Source organism: Salvelinus namaycush, chromosome 5, assembly GCF_016432855.1.
Source record: "Salvelinus namaycush isolate Seneca chromosome 5, SaNama_1.0, whole genome shotgun sequence".
Taxonomy (NCBI): Eukaryota; Metazoa; Chordata; class Actinopteri; order Salmoniformes; family Salmonidae; genus Salvelinus; species Salvelinus namaycush.
In genome coordinates, this window is record NC_052311.1 from 58,848,572 (window position 1) to 58,872,173 (window position 23,602).

The following is a 23,602-nucleotide window of genomic DNA, read 5'->3' on the forward strand; positions in this document are numbered from 1 at the left end:
CTATTATTCTACAATGTAGAAAATAGTAAAAATAAAGAAACTCTTGATTGGTACTGTATATAATACAAATGTTAATATACATAAATCAGAGGGTAAAGAGAGAAATGTTCAGTGCTAAGATTAATCATGCTTTTTTGTTGTTGATCAATTGGACTTGGAAGTGGATTATTAGCTGTAGCCTGCCGCCAGTCAAAAGGCTTTTGATCTAAATGTGTCTGAAATCAGTGTGTGATTTATTCACCCTTTTAACTTTATTTTAAAACAAATTTGGTTTACATATCTGCATTCTTATAATGGTCTCTTCTTTTGTGTTTTCACAAACAAAAATACACGATACAAGGTAAACACTTTTCCCAACAACTACACACGTAAGAGAAGGATAAAGTTGAACCCCTTGGTAAATAGAAGAGGTGAGCGTCACTGAATATATATATATATATATATATATATATATATATATATATATATACTAAAATAAAATATATATCTAACATATAGAGTGTTATACATAATCTGGCAATATGTGACTATAAATTACATGGAATAGTGTGTACATTTCACCAAATGAATCAACTGTAAGGCCAAACTGGAACAGCGCTGCAATTTCTTTTGACTTCCAGGGTTAGATTAAATCCGTAGAGTGGAAGGCCATGTTCCTGCGTTTGCGGAGACTGCATTCACGGTAAACGCTGCATATGTTGACTAAATCGTAAATGACCTTTAAATTTAAATTGTGCTATACAGCGGATCTTCTGCGCTACAGTTTGAATCTAGGTCTTAGTCTCCACGGTTGTCCAAAATAAGTTGAGTTGAGTATTGCTTGTGCCATTGCTGACAGCACAGAACACTGAATTGAGCAAATTGATACATTTGTACAACAAGAAGTAAATATTTGACATTGAGTTGCAAAATGTTTATTCTTGTGAGTGGTAACCTTACTGGCACTCTGTGTATTGACATCAAGTAATACATGTCCTCTCAGACTTTAAGAATAGTCTCTTTCTGCTGCATTCTCATAACATTGTCAAATCTGTCTCTAAACTCTGATATGACTTATCCATACACAGTGAATACACATACACTATCCTTTAGACATTTATTAGAAATATTCCAAAAAACTATCAGTATCCATAATTTGTTGTTTATTTATGTATATTAAACTTAAAATTAAACAGGCAAATGAATTAACAATTTAAACTATCCTGTCTGCAGGTATTTAAAAAAGTAAGTCATTAGATATATAGTTTTAAAAAAGCATGTCATAAATGTTGATGAATAAACAGCATTATGTATCTCTTTGGAAAGTGCCTGTAACTGGCACCCACTGTATGTGGTCAAAATCAGGATGATTTTGGGGGCTGGGGTTGAGAGAAGCGGTGGCTGTGGTGCTAACCGGTGTTTAGGTGTCAGATCAGTGGATACTTTTGGCCAGGATGACGACGTAGACGATGTACAGGATGATGACGGTGATGCCGATACCCAGGGCGGAGTGGTTCAGTATCCGTGCTAGACGAGAACTCCTCTCAGCAACCTGCTGGTGACCCTGGTTGTTGGCGTCTCGAGTCTGAGAGCAGAGGGAGGGAGGAAGGAAGGAAGGAAGGAAGAAAGAAAGAAAGGAAAGGAGGGAGAGCTGTAATTGTTGTAATCATCATTCTGGAAAGAGAGAGTCAGAGAGAGACTTCAACGGAGAGAGTTCAACGATGATTTAGTGCCATGCTCTTATTTGATTTGAGTTATTTCAGGAGAAGCAGTATTCATTCACAAACACAATGCTTAGCCAACATGCCAACTAAGTCAGAAAATAAAAACCAGAGGGACATTTTTCTATCTCACTGTAGAGCATCTATAATAGAGCATATTAACACCATACTAGTGATGATATAACAACTTGAACGCTAAGTTCCTGTGGCCACACCCCAAGCAGCACTAAGTTGAAACAGCTGTGGATGAAGAACCAACTGTACCTGTGTGCAAGATTCACTCTTGTAGCTCTCTCCCCTAGCTACAGTCTTAGGAATGGTGCTATTTTGTGAGACACTTTTTGACACCTGTTATGTTTTCTCTTGAGGGAAGAACAAGGTTTGACAGGCAATGCTAAACTTTCAGTCAACTAACTGAAGTCTCAGTGTCTTTGACTCATCATTCCTTGCCATGGACTTTACACTATAGACATCTCGGAGTAGCTGACTACCAGTCAGTATGAGTCACACACTAAGCAACAGTAAAGCTCTCAGCAAATTTTGAACAGTATGTGTGTGTCACATGTGGTCTTGGATTACTTTCTGGCTCCAAATCAGGAAGAGTCTTGTGACAAACAGGAAGTGCATGTAAAACACAAACAACAGGCACCAAAATACCCACTCTTTAGTCCATGTTTAAAAAATAACAACATGCCCTCACACCCCCCTATAAGATCGCTCCCACTCAACAGTGACTTACTCAAGTCTCAATTGAATCAACCTCCCCCTAGTCACATGACGTTGTTAACATAGCCTCCATCTGTTTCCGTCCTCTGGTGAAATATGTGAGTTGGCTTCCACAGCAGGGCGAGGGTTGACTTAAGGTTTAAGCAGAGAGGGTCTGTGTTGATTTAGGGTAGTGTGGCGTGAGAAGGCCTGCCTGCTATTGTAAACCCTCCTCCTGATTACTGACAGCTGGTTCATAATTGTTTCTACACGGCTAGCTAGAGGAGAAGGGCTCCTTGGATCTCTTAACAGTGGACAGTTGTTGTGTTTCTGAGGGTCTGTGTACTTGCGTGTCTTGAATAATTATCTGGGCACTCCACCAAACGGTTTTCTTCCATTTCCTTGAGGTTCACAATATTTCCTCCATCCCATCTGTCTGTCTGTATGCTCAGTTTGCCGTGATATTGCAAAACTTGAAATACATATAGCCTATCCATTTACTAGGCTACGTCCAATTACATGAGAGATGTGCTGAGAGATGTGCGTGGTCATTTGTTGTATGGAATATGAACCCATCACAGCCAGAAAAGGTGAGGAATACTGTATATTCTGGAATACTATACTGTATATTCTGTAATACTGTGTATATTCTGTAACACTGTATATTCTGTAACACTGTATTCTGGAATACTGTATATTCTGGAACACTGTATATTCTGCAATGGTTATGAAAATAAAATAAATAGGAAACATATTCCTATTATAAGATTCTGTTGTCTAATTAATTATTTTAGATTCTAAAAATAAAACATATGTTTTCGCTCTCCTCACTGATGGCAAATAGTTGCATTCTTGTTAATAATAAGTTTTCCTGTTGATTTTTATATATTTTTATATACCCCTTTCACACAAAATACTCACTTGCAAGCTTGCAATACAGTATTTCAACCACCAGCAGATGTAAGTATGCATGGGATAAAGTTTGCAGGGAGGTGAGTACATTCTCAAGTCAAGTAAAAAAATATATAAAACTGGCACACGCACATTTTGGGATATATTTTGAATGTATGCACGGTTTATAAATGAGGCCCCAGAAACCCACTGGAAGCTTGATTCCATTCACTTACCCACGTAATACTCCATTCCTGATTTCCCCATGGGCCTCTATCAGCACTGCAGCATATTGTTCATATGACTCATCATAATATAATCTGTTGGGCCAGGCTCCTTGAAAACCACATTACATTCAATACCAACTCAATTCCAAATAAAATATTCTGAACAATTAACTGAGGAGTGGTTATTCCACTCTTTTATAAAATACTGTATCTGCAATCTGGGATTTGTTCTAAGCAATGTGGGGAGTGCAATGGGATGACAAAGTGAACATTTTATGAATTGTTTATGTGGAGGATGTACAACTGAACACATTGTATTGGGGTTTCTGTGTGACCTCATGGAGAGGGAGGGGCAGGATGTGAGATGCTTGATATGTGAGAAAATCCCAAGATCGAACAGAATCAGATCATTAACGGAGTCTGTCTTTCTAATCTCTGTGACATGAAGGGCCTTCTCAGTGACAGTACAGAAATGCTGGTGAATGCGCCATTCATTGAGCGTCCCAGTGAGCATTTATATTTTTTGGGGTCGTTTAGCAGACAATCTAGAGCGACTTCGTACTGGTTCCCCATGGGAATCAAACCCAGAACCCTGGCATTGCAAGTGCCATGCTCTACCAACTTAGCCACACGGGACCACTATTGATTTACACGGTCAACAGATTTCTGCTCTTCTCTGTGACTGAAGAGAAGGTTTAAAAATAATAAAGGGACAGGGACAGGGTAAGGTCTATTGTACAACGGAATGCATACATCTTTTGCGTCATCACCGCAAGCCATCATGCCTCTTAAAAGCCGCGACAGCCGCTGTTAAGTTCTGAAGAGAACTTTAGCGCCGCCCTTAAAAACAGATTCAAATTCGACACAAACCTTCAAATAGGTAGAGTTTTAAGTCAGAAGTTTAGATACACCTTAGCCAAATACATTTAAACTCAGTTTTCACAATTCCTGACATTTAATCCCAGTAAAAATTCCCTGTCTTAGGTCAGTTAGGATCACCACTTTATTTTAAGAATGTGAAATGTCAGAATAATAGTGGAGAGAATGATTTCAGCTTTTATTTCTTTCATCACATTCCCAGTGGGTCAGACGTTTACATACACTTAATTAGTATTAGGTAGCATTGCCTTTAAATTGTTTGACTTGGGTCAAACGTTTTGGGTAGCCTTCCACAAGCTTCCCACAATAAGTTGGGTGAATTTTGGCCCATTCCTCCTGACAGAGCGGGTGTAACTGAGTCAGGTTTGTAGGCCTCCTTGCTCACACACGCTTTTTCAGTTCTGCCCACAATATTTCTATAGGATTGAGGTCAGGGCATGGACACTCCAATACCTAGACCTTGTTGTCCTTAAGCCATGTAGCCACAACTTTGAAAGTATGCTTGAGGTCATTGTCCATTTGGAAGATCCATTTGCGACCAAGCTTTACCTTCCTGACTGATGTCTTGAGATGGTGCTTCAATATATAAATACATTTGATTTGATATATCCACAGAATTTTCCTTCCTCGTGATGCCATCTATTTTGTGAAGTGCACCAGTCTCTCCTGCAGCAAAGCACCCTCACAACATGATGCTGCCACCCCCGTGCTTCACGGTTGGGATGATGTTCTTCGGCTTGCAAGCCTACCCCTTTTTCCTCCAAACATAACGATGGTCATAATGGCCAAACAGTTCTATTTTTGTTTCATCAGACCAGAGGACATTTCTCCAAAAAGTACGATCTTTGTCTCCATGCGCAGTTGCAAACCATAGTCTGGCTTTTTTTGGCGGTTTTGGAGCAGTGACTTTTTCCTTGCTGAGCGGCCTTTCAGGTTGTGTCGATATAAGACTTGTTTTACTGTGGATATAGATACTTTTGTACCTGTTTCCTCCAGCATCTTCACAAGGTCCTTTGCAGTTGTTCTGGGATTGATTTGCACTTTTCGCACCAAAGTACGTTCATCTTTAGGAGACAGAACGCGTCTCCTTCCTGAGCGGTATGACGGCTGCGTGGTCCAATGGTGTTTATACTTGCGTACTATTGTTTGTACAGATGAACGTGCTACCTTCAGGCGTTTGGATATTGCTCCCAATCATGAACCAGACTTGTTGAGGTCTACAATTTTTTTCTGAGGTCTTGGCTGATTTCTTTTTATTTTCCCATGATGTCGAGCAAAGAGGCACTGAGTTTGAAGGTAGGCCTTGAAATACATCCACAGGTACACCTCCAATTGACTCAAATGATGTCAATTAGCCTATCAGAAGCTTCTAAAGCCATGACATCATTTTCTGGAATTTTCCAAGCTGTTTAAAGGCACAGTCAACTTAGTGTATGTAAACTTCTGACCCACTGGAATTGTGATACAGTGAATCATAAGTTAAATAATCTGTCTGTAAACAATTGTTGGAAAAATTACTTGTTTCATGCACAAAGTAGATGTCCTAACCGACTTGCCAAAACTATAGTTTGTTAACAAGAAATTTGTGGAGTGGTTGAAAAACGAGTTTTAATGACTCCAACGTAAGTGTATGTAAACTTCCGACTTCAACTGTACTGTATGTAATGACACATTATATAAATTCTTTATAGTGTTTCATTTACATTTTAGAGGTGATAAGATTGACAGATCGGGTGAAGAAATCTGTTTCCGCACACAGCTTATCTCCCCCTTTCCCTATCTCGCAGTACGTTTTGCTTCCCCACCCGTCATTTTTAAAAAGACCCGACGGAGCTCATTGCCTTCTTCAATCATGCAGAGACGGGCAGCATGAAGGCCTCGTCATTGATTTTGCTGAAAACGGGAGAAATTGTGCTTAGAATGGTATTCATATTACAGTTGACCTGGAAGTATTATTTTTTGGGGGTATTCACGAGCACACACACACAATAGCTTCTTTCTGCTCTCTGATAATGCCCTCTTGTCCGCCATGTTAGAAAGGCCCCACTGTGTGAATGTTGAATTGCCAAGAGGCAGAATCCTGTTGCCCTCCCCTCCCCCGGCCTGTACCCCTATTGACCCTCCCACAGACCTTTCCCTTCCTCCTACTCCTCCCAGACAACCTGGCGCAAATCCCAAACACAACAGATTTCAAACACAATGCGACTCCCCCTCTCGTGTGTCAGGCCAGGAAAAACATGCTGAAATGTGGAAAGTCCTATAAATCACGACATAACAATATCCTGTATAGATCTCGAACTAACCTAAAACAATCCAAACTCAATAAAATAGGGAATGCAACTAACCTACAGTGCATTCGGCAAATATTCAGACCCCTTCACTTTTTCCACATTTAGTTACATTACAGCCTTATTCTAAAATTGATTAAATAAGGAGATGACTGTGGACTACAGGAAAAGGAGGTCCGAGCACACCCCCATTCTCATCGACGGGCTGTAGTGGAGCAGGTTGAGAGCTTAAATGCCTTGGTGTCCACATCACCAACAAACTAACATGGTCCAAGCACACCAAGACGTGAAGAGGGCACAACAAAACCTATTCCCCCTCAGGAGACTGAAAAGATTTGGCATGGGTCCTGAGATCCTCAAAAGGCTCTACAGCTGCACCATCGAGAGCATCCTGACTGGTTGCATCACCGCCTGGTAAGGCAACTGCTCGGCCTCTGACCGCAGAGGGTAGTGCATATGGCCCAGTACATCACTGGGGCTAAGCTTCCTGCCATCCAGGACCTCTATACCAGGCGGTGTCAGAGGAAGGCCCTAAAACGTGTCAAAGACTCCAGCCACACCAGTCATAGACTGTTCTCTCTGCTACCACATGGCAAGCGGTACCGGAACGCCAAGTCTAGGTCCAAGAGGCATCTAAACAGCTTCTACCCCCAAGCCATAAGACTCTGAACATCTAATCAAATGGCTATCCAGACTATTTGCACTGCCCCCCCTTTACACCGCTGCTAATCTCTGTTATTATCTATGCATAGTCACTTCCCACAGTTGACAGTGCATGTCAGAGCAAAAACCAAGCCACGAGGTCAAAGGAATTGTATGTAGAGTTCCAAGACAAGATTGTGTCGAGGCACAGATCTGGGGAAGGGTACCAAAACATTTCTGCAGCAATGAGGGCCCTGAGAACACAGTGGCCTCCATCATTCTCAAATGGAAGAAGTTTGGAACCACCAAGACTCTTCCTAGAACTGGCCGCCCGGCCAAACTGAACAATCGGGGGAGAAGGGCCTAGGTCAGTGAGGTGACCAAGAACCCGATGTTCACTCTGACAGAGCTCCTCTGTGGAGATGGGAGAATCTTCCAGAAGGACAACCATCTCTGCAGCACTCCCCCAATCAGGCCTTTATGGTAGAGTGGCCAGTTAAAGGCACATGACAGCCCGCTTGGAGTTTGCCAAAAGGCACCTAAAGGACTTTCAGACCATAAGAAACAAGATTCTCTGGTCTGATGAAACCAAGATTGAACTCTTTGGCCTGAATGCCAAGCATCACATCTTGAGGAAAGCTATCACAATCCCTACGCTGAAGCACGGTGTCGGTAGCATCATGCTGTGGGGGTGTTTTTATCAGTGGCAGGGACTGGGAGACTAGTCAGGATCGAGGGAAAGATGAATGGAGCAAAGTACAGCGAGATCCTTGATGAAAACCTGCTCCAGAGGGCTCAAGACCTCAGACTGGGGCGAAGGTTCACCTTCCAACAGGACAACGACCATGAGCACACAGCCAAGACAATGCAGGAGTAGCTTTGGAACAAGTCTCTGAATGTCCTTGAGTGGCCCAGCCAGAGCCCGGACTTGAACCCGATCGAACATCTCTGCAGAGACCTGAAAATAGCTGTGCAGCAACGCTCCCCATCCAACCTGACAGAGCTTGAGAGGATCTGCAGAGAAGAATGGGAGAAACTCCCCAAATGCGGTTGTGCCAAGCTTGTAGCATCATGCCCAAGAAGACTCGAGGCTGTAAGCGCTGCCAACAGTGCTTCAACAAAGGACTGAGTAAAGGGTCTGAATACTTATGTAAATGTGATTTTTTTCAGTTTTTTATTTGTAATAAATTTGCAAACAATTCAGTTTTTCCTTTGTCATTATGGGTTATTGTGTGTAGATTGATGGGGATTTTTTTTAAATCCATTTTAGAATGACGCTATAATGTAACAAATTGTGGAAAAAGTTAAGGGGTCTGATTTACTTTCCAAATGCACTGTATGTAATCCAAGGGAATCATTTCCACAACAGTAGCCGGCAGGAAATAGGAAGTCATAATTTCACCAGCTTTCCCATACAGGAAATAACTCCATTTCTTTTTACATTTCTTTTTGAGGAAGAAACAATGTACCGTAACACATTTTTTTTAGAACATACATTTTCCTAGATACATAACGTATCTCTCCCTGTCTGGGAATAGTTTTCACCTTTTATTTAACTAGGCAAGTCAGTTAAGAACAAATTCTTATTTTCAATGACAGCCTAGGAACAGTGGGTTAACTGCCTTGTTCAGGGGCAGAACAATAGATTTTTACTTTGTCAGCTCAGGGAATCGATCTAGCAACCTTTCGGTTACTAGTCCAATGCTCTAACCACTAGGCAACCTGCCACCCCAGGATTGGCTGGTGCTGTACTCTATGTGAGTGGGCATTAAGTCTATGTGCCAGTCAGACAGTGCTGCTGACTGGTAGACACAGAAAAGAAAACTGTGTTTGCAGTCTGGCTGGTCACCTCTGTACGCAGTGCCACGCCAAACACTGGCAATTAGCAGCTTGCCGCAACTGAGGCAAGGTGGGAAGGGCTCGGTGTGGGATAGTCATGCCCAAGCTTCCTGGCAGAGCGTCAAGTAGCCTCTTAGCGAGATAATACACCACTTACCCATTACCGTATGTCTCCTCCAGGCCTGAACTGGGTGTGGTCATGCCTACTCCCGGTCTCCCGCTCCCATTGTCAAGCACACCTGGACTTCATCAGCACCTTGATTACTTCCCCTTTATTTAGGCCTCTGTCATCAGGCAGTATTGGTTTGTTTTCATTCACGGTCTGTACGCTTCTCATGTTTTGTCGATCTTCATTATTAAACTCACCTTCTGCACCTGGTTCCTGACTCCTGCCGCATACATGACTAGTGCTCAACTGTTGCACGATTTCTATTCTAGTTAGTTTAACACAGGTTTCCTTCAGTGTTGTGTTGATAAAAAATGCCCAAATGCCTTGAGAGTCAACTATTTGGATGAGATGGGTTCCCATTATCTCTGGCGAAAACCAAACAATGCATTCCACAGTAAGAACCTCATACCAACGGTCAAGCATGGTGGTGGTAGTGTGACGGTTTGGGGATGCTTTGCTGTTCAGGACCTGGACCACTTGCCTTAATAGAAAGAACCATAAATTCTGCTCTGTATCAGAGAATTCTACAGGAGAATGTCAGGCCATCCGTCTGTGAGCTGAAGCTGAAGTGCAGCTGGGTCATGCAGCAAGGCAATGATCCAAAACACACAATCAAGTCTACATGAAAATGGTTAAAAAGCTGCAAAATGTACGTTTTGGCATGGCCTAGTCAAAGTCCAAACCTAATCCCAATTGAGATTTTGTGGCAGAACTTGAAACGAGCAGTTCATGCTTGAAAACCCACAAATATCACTGAGTTAAAGTAGTTCTGCGCGCAAGAAAAATTCCTCCACAGCGATGTGAGGGACTGATCAACAACTACAAGAAGCATCTGGTTGCAGTCATTACAGCTAAAGGTGGCACAACCAGTTATTGAGTGTAAGGGAGATTACATTATCACACAGGGAAATTTGGTGATGCGTAACTTTGTTAATTAAATAAATAAAATAAGAATACATTTTTCTTATTCGTTAACTCAGGTTCCCTTTATCTAATATTAGGTTAGGATTGAAGATCTGATAACATTCAGTATTAAAAATATGCAAAAATATAGAACATCTGAAAGGGGGAAAACACTTTTTCACGGCACTATAGAATTTTCAGTATGGAAAAGGAAAGCTGGTAAAATAAAAGTGAAAAACTCTCCAGAAAAGTACAAACGACCATAACAGATTACCGAATAGCATGTCCAGGTAAACTGCTCCTATTTGTAAGGAATGAGGGATTCCATAACGGATTAAAGACCCACTTGAAATATTTGTTTGTTCCCTACATGTAACCACAAGGAAATTAACCAGATACATTTCAGGTCGTTTGCTCATGATTATGCTGCATGGGACAAAATAAAACAAAATAAATAAATAAATAAAAATGAAAGTGTTTACTAGCTAAGTGAACATGTCATACAACCTGCATTGTGTCTGTCTCCCTAACTCTACTCAACTCTGTTTATGTTAGCCCGGGGTTACCTCATAAAAAAGAGGGATAGTGTTACTGTAAAGTGTGAAGAAGTTGCAAAATTATGGCCTTAATGTCCTCGTGGCAAGCTAACATTCTCACAGGTGATGTCAAGTTCTGTTTTAGGGCATGCTCACCACTCACTCCATTCCAGCCATTATTGTGAGCCATCCTCACTTCAGCAGCCTCCGGTGAATTGCCCACTAGGTAATAGATAGTCTGTATGATCAGTCATTTCAATGTAAGCTCTCTGGGTTAAAGACCTGAAAACAGCACACCTCCAATAAATCTGTATCTATGCTGTAAAAAGCAGAAACAGGACACCTGCAGTGGTGTTTATGCTTGGAGAACACTCCATCTCCGTGTCTGATTCAGTCTACTATATTAGTACGGGATGGTTGAGCTAATGTAGGCTAATGTGGGTGGCAGGTAGCCTAGTGGTTAGAGCATTGGACTAGTAACCGAATGGTTGCAAGATCGAATCGCTGTCCTGACAAGGTAAAAATCTGCCCCTGAACAAGGCAGTTAAACTCACTGTTCCTAGGCTGTCATTGAAAATAAGAATTTGTTCTTAACTGACTTGCCTAGTTGAAAAAAGACTGTGATTAGCATGAGGTTGTAAGTAACAATAACATTTCCCAGGACATAGACATATCTGATATGGGCAGAAAGCTTAAATTCTTGTTAGTCTAACTGCACTGTCCAACTTACAGTAGCTATTACAGTGAAATAATACCATGCTATTGTTTGAGGCGAGTGCACAGTTATGAACTTGAAAATGTATTAATAAACCAATTAGGCACAGTTGGGCAGTCTTGATACATTTTGAACAGAAATGCAATGGTTCATTGAATCAGTCTAAAACTTTCCACATACACTGCTGTCATCTAGTGGCCAAAATCTAAATTGTGTCTAACCTGGAATAGTACATTATGGCCATTCTCTTGCATTTCAAAGATGACACTTTTTTTTTTTTTTTAAATGCATGTTTTTTTTCTTTGTATTATCTTTTACCAGATCTAATGTGTTATAATCTCCTACATTAATTTCACATTTCAACAAACTTCAAAGTGTTTCCTTTCAAATGGTACCAAGAATATACATATCCTTGCTTCAGGTCCTGAGCTACAGGCGGTTAGATTTGGGTATGTCATTTTAGGTGAAAATAGAAAAAAAGGAACCAATCCTTAAGAGGTTTAAAGCATCAGATCAAACCTATGTCTGACAGATTGATTCCAGAGTATCTTCTGGATGCTTTCATGCTATCTGTCCCCAGATAGCCTTTTCAGTTGTGTAAACCTGGAAAGAAATTGTGGAAATAATAGTCTGTTGTTTGTGTTGATACCCAAAAGATAAGGAGGCATGAATTTGTTTTTACAATGACTTTAGGGTATTACGAATCCGCTCTGGTGGCTTCAGTTTAGGAGAAAATTAAACATAACTTTATGGCAGTGAATCATGGATATGAGATTATAAGAGCATACCAAAATGATTCAGTCTGTGATGTGGGTCGTTCCACCAAAAATGCTTTAAACCTAATTTTAACGTTCTGTCATAATGAGCACATGTTCAACTTAATAAAAAACATGTTTTCTCACCTCTAGGTAATAAAAAACAATAAATGCTATTGTACGTGCTGTAAGAATATTTTAAGATAAATACACAACGCAGAGGACTAAAGGTCAAGAGGGAATTAACGATCAATGGAAATAGTTGTTTTTCTGTAATAGGGAATCATTGATTAATGGGCCAGAGACCTGGGAGGAATGTCAGCCCGGGACTCATAGCTACATGTGGCAAGTTTTAATTGGTCCGAATTGTCTATACATTGAGCCTGAAACGAGATACTTGTTATTTGGCCATTGATCCAATTTTACTGCAAGGAATTCTAATTGGTCAACCACAGGCTAGGGTTGGGTTATAGATTACATCCTGTCTCTTTGTTCTGTGGAGAATCACTGAGGACAGTGAAGAAGGAACATCTGTCATCTACTTTCCAGCATAACAACTATGATGTGTTCTCTTTGAATAAATATATATTTTCTCCCCCTGATTTGCTTTGGGGTCAGTGTTATTGAAGAATAACATCAACCGCTATCAGTTCCTATTAATATACTTTAAGTGCCAACAGGTAGGATCGCAACACTGTTGATCAGCCATAAATTCCCTTGTTACAGGGGAGATGGAAGTTTGCTGTGTTCAACGGGGGGCAATTGAATGTAAGCTTCACAATGTTTATTATTATTGTGAAAACATGTCTAGCCTGTCTATCTATGTGTAACAGGTTTGACCTGTTATGCTCAACCCACTCAGTTTTCTACCACAAAACACCAGAATATTTACAAAAAGAGTAGAACCAGCTCACCTGCTTTTACACTATGATTTGACTATTAGATGTTCAATGTTTCTTTTGAAAATAATATTTAAAAAGGAATATTTTCACCATATTTAAATAAGAGTTCAGTTGACGTAGCAGGGTTGACCTTTAAATGAGGGACAGGTTGTTGTTTTCTCCCCTTAAAATGACCCACTAATCACAAAATAAATAATAATATACAGAAATGACATTGTGAAAGTAACAAAATAATTAATGGTGATAAGGGTGGAAAGTTGGCGTTAAGTGGGTTAAAATGCATAGAGGGGCGTCTCAAAATGTGTCAAAATGCAGAATATTTGCACTTTAGCAAGTCTTTATTTATATATAAAATCAGATTTATTGAAAATTCCATGTGGCCTTTATTAAAACCAGTTAAATGTAATCGAAAATGTAATCTACATCATCCCCAAAAGTAATTATTTATCATGAGAGAGCCATAAACAATAACTAGTAATCCTACATACTCAAAGAAATGTTAACATCTCACCTTTCTGGTAAAAATAGTTGCTGATATGAAGTACAAATATGAAATATCTTACAGTATATAATAGCCCTTGACTTGCCCAGGAGAGGAGGAACTTTACTGAGCGATTATGTCTATGATGGATGTGGATGAAGTCAATTCACCAGCACATTGTTCAACCTCAGTTGATGTTGTTATTACATTAGAAGTCATCCACTAGGTTTTGATACTTGATAAAAAGCCACTGTCTCATTGTGAAATAAAGATGCCCATAATAACATCTTCAACCTCCTTTCTCTCTTTACCAGGCTTTGACCCGGATGTTTCCACCATTACCCACATTGATCTATATGAGTCATACCCGGTCAACAATTAGCTCTCTATCCTGATATGCGTTTGTAATCCCAGTAAGTAAGTAAAGAGACTTGCAATGTGCACACTGCCTACAAAATGAGGTGGAAACTGAGCTACACATCCTAACCTCCTGCCAAATGTATGACCATATTAGAGACACATATTTCCCTCAGATTACACAGACCCACAAAGAATTCGAAAACAAATCCACAGTGTGCAATCTGTGAAATACCACATTGTGCAATCACAGAGGCAAGATTTGTGACCTGTTGCCAAAAGAAAAGGGCAACCAGTGAAAAACAATATATTTACGTTTTATTTATTTTCCCTTTTGTACTTTAACTATTTGCACATCATTACAACACTGTATATAGACATAATGACATTTGAAACGTCTTTATTCTTTTGGAACTTTTGTAAGTGTAATGTCCACTGTACATTTTTTGTTTATTTAAATGTGGTTTATTATCTATTTAACTTGCTTTGGCAATGTAAACATATGTTTCCCATGCCAATAAAGCCCCTTAAATTGAAATTGACTTGGGGCTTGTAGGGATAGCTCAGGGTTTCCAGCCCTTTCCTACCCCTCTTCTCAGTGTGGCTGTCCATTCGAGGGTGAGGTTTGGCAAAGGACAAGGGGGAGGGTTGTTGGAGTTCTCCTTTTGTCTTTTGCGATTTGATAATCCCAGAATACCTTTTACATTTTGAATACCACCTCCTCTTACGTCACTCACACAGTCAAGTCACCCGCATGTTTAACCACCCATATTTAACCACACATTTTTAACCACCCATATTCCGGGAAGGGTCCCTCCCTTTCTTACACACACTCTCCCCAATTCCCACTTCGTACCCCATCTCCCCTCCCCCGATCCCCTCAAACCACCATATCCTGAGGACCTTATTCAAAACAGAACTCAAGACTGTGAGACACCGACAGTGTTAGGCCAAAACTATCACAAACATGTCCCTCTCTCCAGCTATGCAGCCCTCCACCAAGTAGAGAGAGAGAGAGAGACCGTTATTTAAACAAAACCGGTAACTGGGTTTCTTGGATAATGCTAAAAAAAAGACTAGAGTGAGAAATACACTACTGACTACTCTACAAAATGAAAAAAGTTATGTTCCGTGAATTATTTGGGATACATATCTACTGGAAACACATTAGTCTACATTACATTTGAATGTTCTTAAAACAGCAATAAAAGTCCCACTCACCGAGATGGAGTAGATAAGTGCAGCGATGCCAAGTGGCAGGCAGCAGCACAGCATGGTGAAAATGGAGTAGCCCAGGTAGTCTGGCAGAGGGTAAGGCAGAGCTCCATGGGTCACAAACACCGTAGGCTGGACTGTGACGGTGGACTGGTGGTACTCTCCCTGGGGGTACTGTCCCTGGGGGTATGGCTGGCCGTAAGGGGCCCCAGGAGCTCCTCCATACTGGGGCGGTGGTGCGTAGCCCTGGGGATTGGCGGGGTAGCCTGCTGGTACAGGGTATCCTGTGTTGGGGTACTGGGGGTGGTCCTGGTAGGGTGGAGGAGCTGGTTGTCCCATCCCAGACTTCTCATCTGGGTTCCAGCCTGGTGGTGGGGCGTTTGGCATCTTGTTGGGATCCATTTTTTTGTGCTGTTGGTGATTTGTTTCCCTTTTATCTTACTTCTCTCTTTCTTTATTTTGTGCCTCCTCTCAATCTCTCCAAGTGTTCTTCTGTGTCTTCTTCTGTGTCTCTCTGCCTAAACGGTCTGCCTGCCTACAAGCTGTGTAAAGCAAGCAATTACGTTCTCTCTCCTCCTCCCCTGGCAGCTCATTATGTTTAGAGGAGGCCTGTGTGGGTGAGCTGACAGGGAAGGATTAGGGGTGGGGAAAGACTGAGTAGCTGACTGGAGTCAAATAACAAGTCCAGCAGTCACGCAGAAATGCTGTCCATCTAATGCAGAGGTACCGTAGCCTGGATAGGAGTTGTGCGCAACCCAATGGTGATATTTTGAACTACACCAGTAACAGTCACATTGAATTATTGTATTTATTGATGACTCTTCAGTGCAAGATTTTCAAATACTTATTTTTCTTTGTTATGATGTAAAACTGTATATTTGATACTGTAATAAGGTAAAACTATAACAAAAGTGATGCTTAAAGTATTTGTTTATGGTAAGTGAACACAGGAAAAAAACAGCAAAGACTGTTGATTGAAGAATAAGAAGAAAAAGTAACAAAGATAATGCAACAAATGACAAGGCAATAAGATAATGTAACATATGATAATGTAACAAGATTATGTATCATAATGATAATATAACAAGATAACGCAACAAACAATAATACAACAAGATAATGTAGCATCGATAATGTAACAAGATCATGTAATATAATGTTGAAATAGCAAGACAATGTCACAAATTATAATGTAACAATATAATGTAACATAAATGACAATGCAACAAGACAATGTGTCATGCCCTGACCATAGTTTGCTTTGTATGTTTCTATGTTTTGTTTGGTCAGGGTATGATGTGAGTGGGCATTCTATGTTGTATGTCTAGTTTGTCTGTTTCTATGTGTTTGGCCTGATATGGTTCTCAATCAGAGGCAGGTGTCAGTCGTTGTCTCTGATTGGGAGCCATATTTAGGTCGCCTGTTTTGTCATTGTGGGTTGTGGGTGATTGTTCCTGTTTCCTGTGTCTCTGTGTATGTCACCAGACAGGACTGTTTCGTTTCTTGTTATTCTCGTTCATCGTTAGTTTGTTGTTTTGTTCGAGTATTCGGTTTTCATTAAAAGGAATATGAGTACTCACTACGCTGCATCTTGGTCCTCCTCTCTTTCTCCTAACGACGAGCGTTACACAATGTAACATTATGATAATGCGTCAAAATAATGTAACATAGGCGATAACGCAATAAGATAATGTAACATAAATAGATAGATCCAGTGTGGCGGCCAAATAGATCCAGTCGGCCTGCTGGCCAGATAGGACAGGACAGAGGGCCAGATGAGACCAGTCGGTCATCCAGCCAAATGGGACCAGTCAGCCGGCCAGGTCGGTAGGTCCGGTCAACCGGCCAAGTAGGTAGGTCTGGCCCGCTGGCTAGGTAGGTAGGTCCGGCCAGAGAGATAGGTCAAGCCGGCCATTAAGGTAGGTCCGGCCTGCCTGCCTGCTAAGTTTGGAAAAATGTGGTGTGGCTGTGTTCAGTCATTATGGTCCAGGCCTTTGAAACCAACCTGGTCTCAGAGCATTTCCTGTTATTCTGCAAGTAAATCCGAAACACTCCGTATGATATGTTACGTTTTGTATGGTATGTATTAATTTGTGGATGTCCATCACTCATTTCATATGATATGTTACGAATTACAATTCAAATTTTATCTTACGAATTTGCAAAATATAGAATATGTTACGAATTTGCTAAACGTACTATATGTTAAAAATTTGCCAAATGTATGATATGTTACAAATTCTATCTAGGTGGCTAATGTTAGCTAGCTGGCTAACATTAGCTAAACTAGGGGTTAGGATTAGGGGTTAGGGTTAAGGTTAAGTTCAGGAGTTAGGTTAAAGAGTTAAGGTTAGGGGAATGGTTAACTAGCATGCTAAGTAGTTGCAAAGTAGTTAAAACGTAGTAAGTAGTTGAAAAGTTGCTAATTAGCTGAAATGCTGAAGTTGTTGCTGACGAGGTTCAAACTCGCAAACTTATACGTCCACCCATCCACCCCGAACAACTGCCCTACTTTCGTTTTTGCCTTAAGTAACTGTAATGGACATTTTTATGTTTGTGCTTTTCTTATAACTAATTTCTGTGTTCTATTCACGGGCTGTTTTATAAACCAATTTATGTGTTCGTGCAAGTGGTTGACTGTACACATCCTCACTATCAGTAGCTGCAATTTGGCAGTACGCCCAGAGCTTGTTTTGAAATATATCTCAGTTTCAAGGTCTCAGCTTAGAGAGAAGAAGCCTCGTTGTCACGCCCTGGCCTTAGTATTCTTTGTTTCCTTTATTATTTTAGTTAGGTCAGGGTGTGACATGGGGAAGGTATGTGTTTTTGTATTGTCTAGGGTGGTTGTATGGTTTAGGGGGTTAAGTAGAGTAGATGGGTTTGTGTTTAGTGTAGGTGTCTAGCTGTGTCTATGGTTGCCTGAATGGTTCTCAATCAGAGACAGATGTCATTAATTGTCTCTGATTGGGAGCCATATTTAAGACAGCCATAGGCACTAGGTTAATGTGGGTAATTGTCTATGTTGTACGTTTGTAGCTTGTGTGCACTTACGTCTATAGCTTCACGATCGTTTGTTGTTTTGTTTCAGTTTGTTAAAGTGTTCGTTGCGTGTTTTTTCCTTTCTCTAAAATAAAAGAGAATGTATTTTGCACACGCTGCGCCTTGGTCCACTCTCTCTCAGCAAGACGATCGTGACACTCGTGAGGTGTTGGTCTGTCACGTTATGAAACAGTATTGGTCAGTCACATGGATGAAACAAAACGGTAATGATTAAGAATTATGCTAAAACATGCAAATATAACTTGTCTGTGTATAGCCATATATAAGACAACTGCGGGGACTGCCCAGGCAGAGCTCCTGATTGACATGTGTACTATGGTGCATTGAGTTGGTTGGAACCTCTTCAGCGCGCTGACAAATAAAAAATGATTCATTTAAGATTGACTTTGAGTGACCTTGTGTAAGATTTTCCACTACATAACCATCTCTTTCTTATGTAACCATACAAAACGTAACATATCATGCATATCATACTTGTTTTTTTCGCCCTATTCACTTTCATTTGACCATTTCAATTTGTCTAGGTCATCTATCATATCTTTGTCATTTTAATATATTTATTTATTTTACTTTTTTTTTAAGAACTTCCAAATGCATTAACTTGTGCTCTATAAATAACGTTTGATTTGATACAGAATTACGCCGTACCGTAGATCAAACATGTCTTTCTAACACGTAGAAATAAGAAATCCTTAGGAGTCCTTCCTCTTACTCAAACACCAAGACAACATATCAAATTGCTTAGAAGAAGAAGAAGGCTGTCTTGTGATAGCATGGTCAGCATAATGTTTATAACACATTTCTAATTTACAGTATTTAGCCAAAACTTGTTAGCCTTTGCCAGTATAGCGGACATGAGCCGAATAATGGTTGCTCATGGTCACGTGAAGGAGGAGCTCCGCCTGCAACTTCAAAATCGGTGTCTGCCCTCGGCCCAAGAGGGAATTTCCTATTGGCCTAACGGTAAGACGTTGTTTTTTTCTGTGGTAAACTCAGGGTTTGTATCCCTTCTGTTACACCAGGAAGCTGAAACTCGGCCGCAAGTGAAACTTCCAGCAAGGCAATAACACCAAGCACACATCAAAATCAACATTTTGCAATTTCCAATTGCTGGTCAAAAGTAGTGCACTATATAGGGAATAGCGTTCCATTTGGGGTGCAGCCTGTCTGGGCTTTTATATTGAGAAATGTGATTAAAATTCAACTGCTAAACTGTCACTCAGGCTGTCAGAACAATACTTTTGCCGTTGTCAAAACAGGGGGAAAATTAAACATCTCTGCAGAACAAATGGCATTCTCTGGTTGTGGAATAGATGAAAAGTATTCAATCAAACATAGATTCATGTAGCTCCACCCTATAGAAGAAAGAAATAGAGAGAAACATACAACCCTTTATCTCTACCTTTTCCTCACCCCATCTTTCTGCATAATGATAACAAAGCCTTTTCCCTGTCATTTTAACTAAATAGTATAGAGTATACTGTAGGCCTAATTGTCACGAATCCCGTTTCCTGAGTCGGTGTTTTGCCTGTGTTCTGTCCTGGAGTGTTTTTTTCCGGCGTCCTGGAACGCACCCTGTCTGGTTGCCGGGCAATGTAGCCAGTTGGGAGTTCTGATTACCCGCACCTGTATCCCATCAGCTATCTGCACACCTGGTCCTGATCATCATCTCTCCTCTTCATAAGCCCGGACCTGACATCCATTCCCTGCCGGATCGTTAGCCATGAACAGTATGTTGTGCCATAGTATCAGCCTCAAGTTGGATAGAATTTGTTTTGTTGTTTTTTACGTATTGCTTGCCTTAAACTTACCTCCGTTTGTTTTGTCTTCAGTTACTCACCCGGATCATTTACCCCATTCCCGCCTGGTCGTCGGAGGATTCTGCTACCCCATTGGATCCACCTATTTACTCCCATCAATTCACCACCGCTGCCCGCTACGCCACCTGGATATATCTACCCATTCACATTCACTTGTAAATAAATACTCACCTTCTTCCTACTCTCCTTGTCCTGGTCTGCTTCTGGGTTCGATTTTGAAAGAACGTGACAGAACGATCCGGCCAAGGATGAACCCAGCGGACCTGGACTCCGTTTGCCATGCCATTACCCAGCAGGGGAAGACATTGGGACAACACAAGATGACGCTACAGGAGATAGAGGGTTCAATCCAGAATTTATCTGCTAGCTTGACACAAATCCAGGATCAGCTCAGTTTGCCGGCGATTCATTCACCACCTGTTTCACCCATCTCACCTGCCGTGTCTGGAGCGGTTTCCTTCCGTGAACCCAAGGTACCGACGCCTGATAAATATGAAGGGGATTTGGGAAGATGCCGTTCGTTTCTTATGCAGTGTGGGTTAGTGTTTGATCTGCAGCCCCATTCTTACGCCACTGACAAGGCTAGGATAGCCTTTGTTATTGAACTGCTGCGTGGAAGAGCTCTGGAATGGGCTTCAGCCGTTTGGGAACGACAGGGGACCTGCATGGCTTCATACCTGGAGTTCACGGGAGAGATGAGAAAGCTTTTTGACCATCCAGTCCGAGGTAAGGACGCAGCTAAACGTTTGTTCACTCTTCGCCAAGGAGCTCGCAGTGTGGCAGACTTTATGATCGAGTTCAGGACATTGGCTGTGGAGAGTGGTTGGAATGAGGAGTCACTACAAGCGGCTTTTTACCAGGGGTTGTCGGAGCAACTCAAGGACGAGCTGATATCCTATCCAGAGCCTAGTGACCTAGACAGCTTGGTCACTTTATCTATTCGGGTAGATAATAGAGTCCGAGAGAGAAGGAGGGAGAAGCAGTGGGGCCCATCCAATCAATCAGCAACTCGGTTACCATTCGGTTCAGGAAGTGAACCAGAACGTATTGATCGTTATTCCCCACACGGGATTAGTGGAGGGGTCTTGCCACCAGATTCTGAACCAATGCAAGTGGGGCGACACGGGCTAACTAAGGAGGAGCGCCAACGTAGACGTGAGACCAACAGCTGTTTCTACTGTGGTAGCTCGGGACATTACATCTCCGCTTGTCCACAGCGCCCGTTAAACTGCCCGGCTCGCTAGTTTTGGGAGGAATTTTAGCGAGCCAGTTTCAATCTCTCAAGGATCCTGTCAGACCCCGTTTTCCTGCGACCCTTATGAGTAAGGATCAGAGCTTAGAGATGAACGCTCTTATCGATTCAGGTGCCGATGGCAGCTTTATTGATGCCGACTTGGTGGAACAGCTGGGGCTTTCCAAGGAGCAATTGCCGGAAGCCATTGAAGCAACCACTCTGAACGGCAGTAGTCTGGCACGGATCACTATGAGGACTGAACCGGTTAAGATGTTGGTGTCGGGGAATCATTCAGAGTTTATCTCCTTCTTCATTCTGTCCTCGCCCCATGTTCCTCTGGTTCTTGGTTACCCCTGGCTGAAGGAACACAATCCCTCGTTTGATTGGGTGACGGGTAAGGTAACTAGTTGGAGCATTGAGTGTCATGCTAACTGCCTTAGGACTGCCTGTTCTCCTGCTGTTTCCAGTCAGGTCAGTGACTCTGCTCCTCCTGATTTGTCCCTGGTTCCAGAAACATATCACGAGTTGGGTGAAGTATTCAGTGAACAGAAGGCTCTGTCCCTTCCTCCCCACCGACCTTATGACTGTGCGATTAATCTGTTTCCTGGAGCTGCCTTTCCCAAGGGACGGTTATACAGTATCTCTCGACCTGAACGTGAGGCCTTGGAGACCTACATCAAGGAGTCTCTAGCTGCAGGTCTCATTCGGCCCTCGTCATCACCTCTGGGAGCAGGATTTTTTTTTGTGAGCAAGAAGGATGGCTCTCTTCGACCGTGTATTGATTATCGGGGTTTGAATGATATTACGGTCAAGAACAAGTATCCTCTGCCCTTGATGAGCTCGGCTTTCGATTCCTTACAGGGTGCTACGGTTTTTACGAAGCTTGATTTACGTAATGCTTATCATTTGGTTCGGATCAAAGAGGGGGACGAGTGGTTGACTGGGTTCAATACTCCGATGGGACATTTTGAGTACCAGGTGATGCCGTTTGGACTGACCAACGCTCCTGCTGTGTTCCAAAGTATGGTGAATGACGTTCTGAGAGATATGATTGGTATTTTTGTGTTCGTTTACCTGGATGATATCCTCATCTTCTCGAAGGAGCTTTCTAGCCACGTTCTGCATGTCAAGCAGGTCCTGCAGCGGTTATTGGAGAACCGTCTGTTCGTGAAGGCTGAGAAGTGTGATTTTCACGCCCACACGACGTCCTTCCTCGGGTACATCATATCCAGGGGAGAGATCAAGATGGACCAAGAGAAGGTTCGGGCGGTTCGGGATTGGGTCCAGCCCGGTACAAGATTGCAGCTCCAGAGATTCCTGGGGTTTGCGAATTTTTATCGGAGGTTTATCCGTGATTACAGCCGGGTGGCCGCCCCTTTAACTGTACTGACGTCTTGCACCAGAAAGTTCTGTTGGTCTCCTGAGGCAGACCGGGCATTTCTAGATTTGAAGAGCCGATTCACCAACGCCCCGATTCTCTCTCAACCTGACACTTCCCGTCAGTTCGTTGTGGAGGTGGATGCGTCTGATGTGGGGGTGGGCGCCATCCTGTCCCAGCGTAGCTCCACTGACGGTAAACTCCATCCCTGCGCCTTCTACTCTTGTCGTCTTTCTCCAGCTGAAAGAAACTACGATGTGGATAACCGGGAGCTTCTCGCTGTGAAGCTTGCCTTGGAGGAGTGGCGTCACTGGTTGGAGGGAGCGGAGCAACCGTTTGTGGTCTGGACTGACCACAAGAATCTGGCTTACGTGCAATCGGCTAAACGTCTCAACTCCCGTCAGGCCCGGTGGGCTTTGTTTTTTGGACGCTTCAATTTTTCCCTGACGTTCCGACCTGGGTCGAAGAACGGGAAGGCGGACGCCCTGTCCCGGATGTTCTCCAAGACGGAGGAGAGTGGGGCCAAGACTGAGACGATTCTTCCCCAGAACGTTGTCGTGGGAGCCGTTACATGGAGGATTGAGGAGGATGTGATGGCAGCCCTTCGGACACAGCCCGGGCCCGGTAACGGTCCACCCGGTCGGTTGTTCGTGCCTGAGTCGGTTCGTTCTGCTGTCCTTCAGTGGTCCCACGCCAGCAAGATAGCTTGTCACCCTGGCGTTGCTCGGACTATGGCGCTACTGCGCAGACGATTTTGGTGGCCTGCCATGGGAGAAGATACCCGGAGGTTTGTTGCCGCTTGTCCTGTTTGTGCGCAGAATAAGAGTACCAATCGGGCTAGCTCTGGGCTTCTTCACCCCCTACCTATTCCCCGGCGACCTTGGTCGCATCTGGCCCTGGATTTTG

General features: G+C 42.4%; 1 protein-coding gene across 1 annotated transcript; it reads right to left on the reverse strand.

Annotated features, from left to right (window-relative positions):
* Nucleotides 1–898: 898 nt before the first annotated feature.
* On the reverse strand, nt 899–15,808 carry LOC120048545 (annexin A11-like). The gene is made up of 2 exons (XM_038994612.1): nt 15,211–15,808; nt 899–1,564 (listed from the first exon to the last, which is right to left on the reverse strand). The coding sequence occupies exons 1-2, from the start codon at nt 15,604–15,606 to the stop codon at nt 1,412–1,414; spliced, it is 549 nt and encodes a 182-aa protein (XP_038850540.1). The 5' UTR covers nt 15,607–15,808; the 3' UTR covers nt 899–1,411.
* Nucleotides 15,809–23,602: the final 7,794 nt, after the last annotated feature.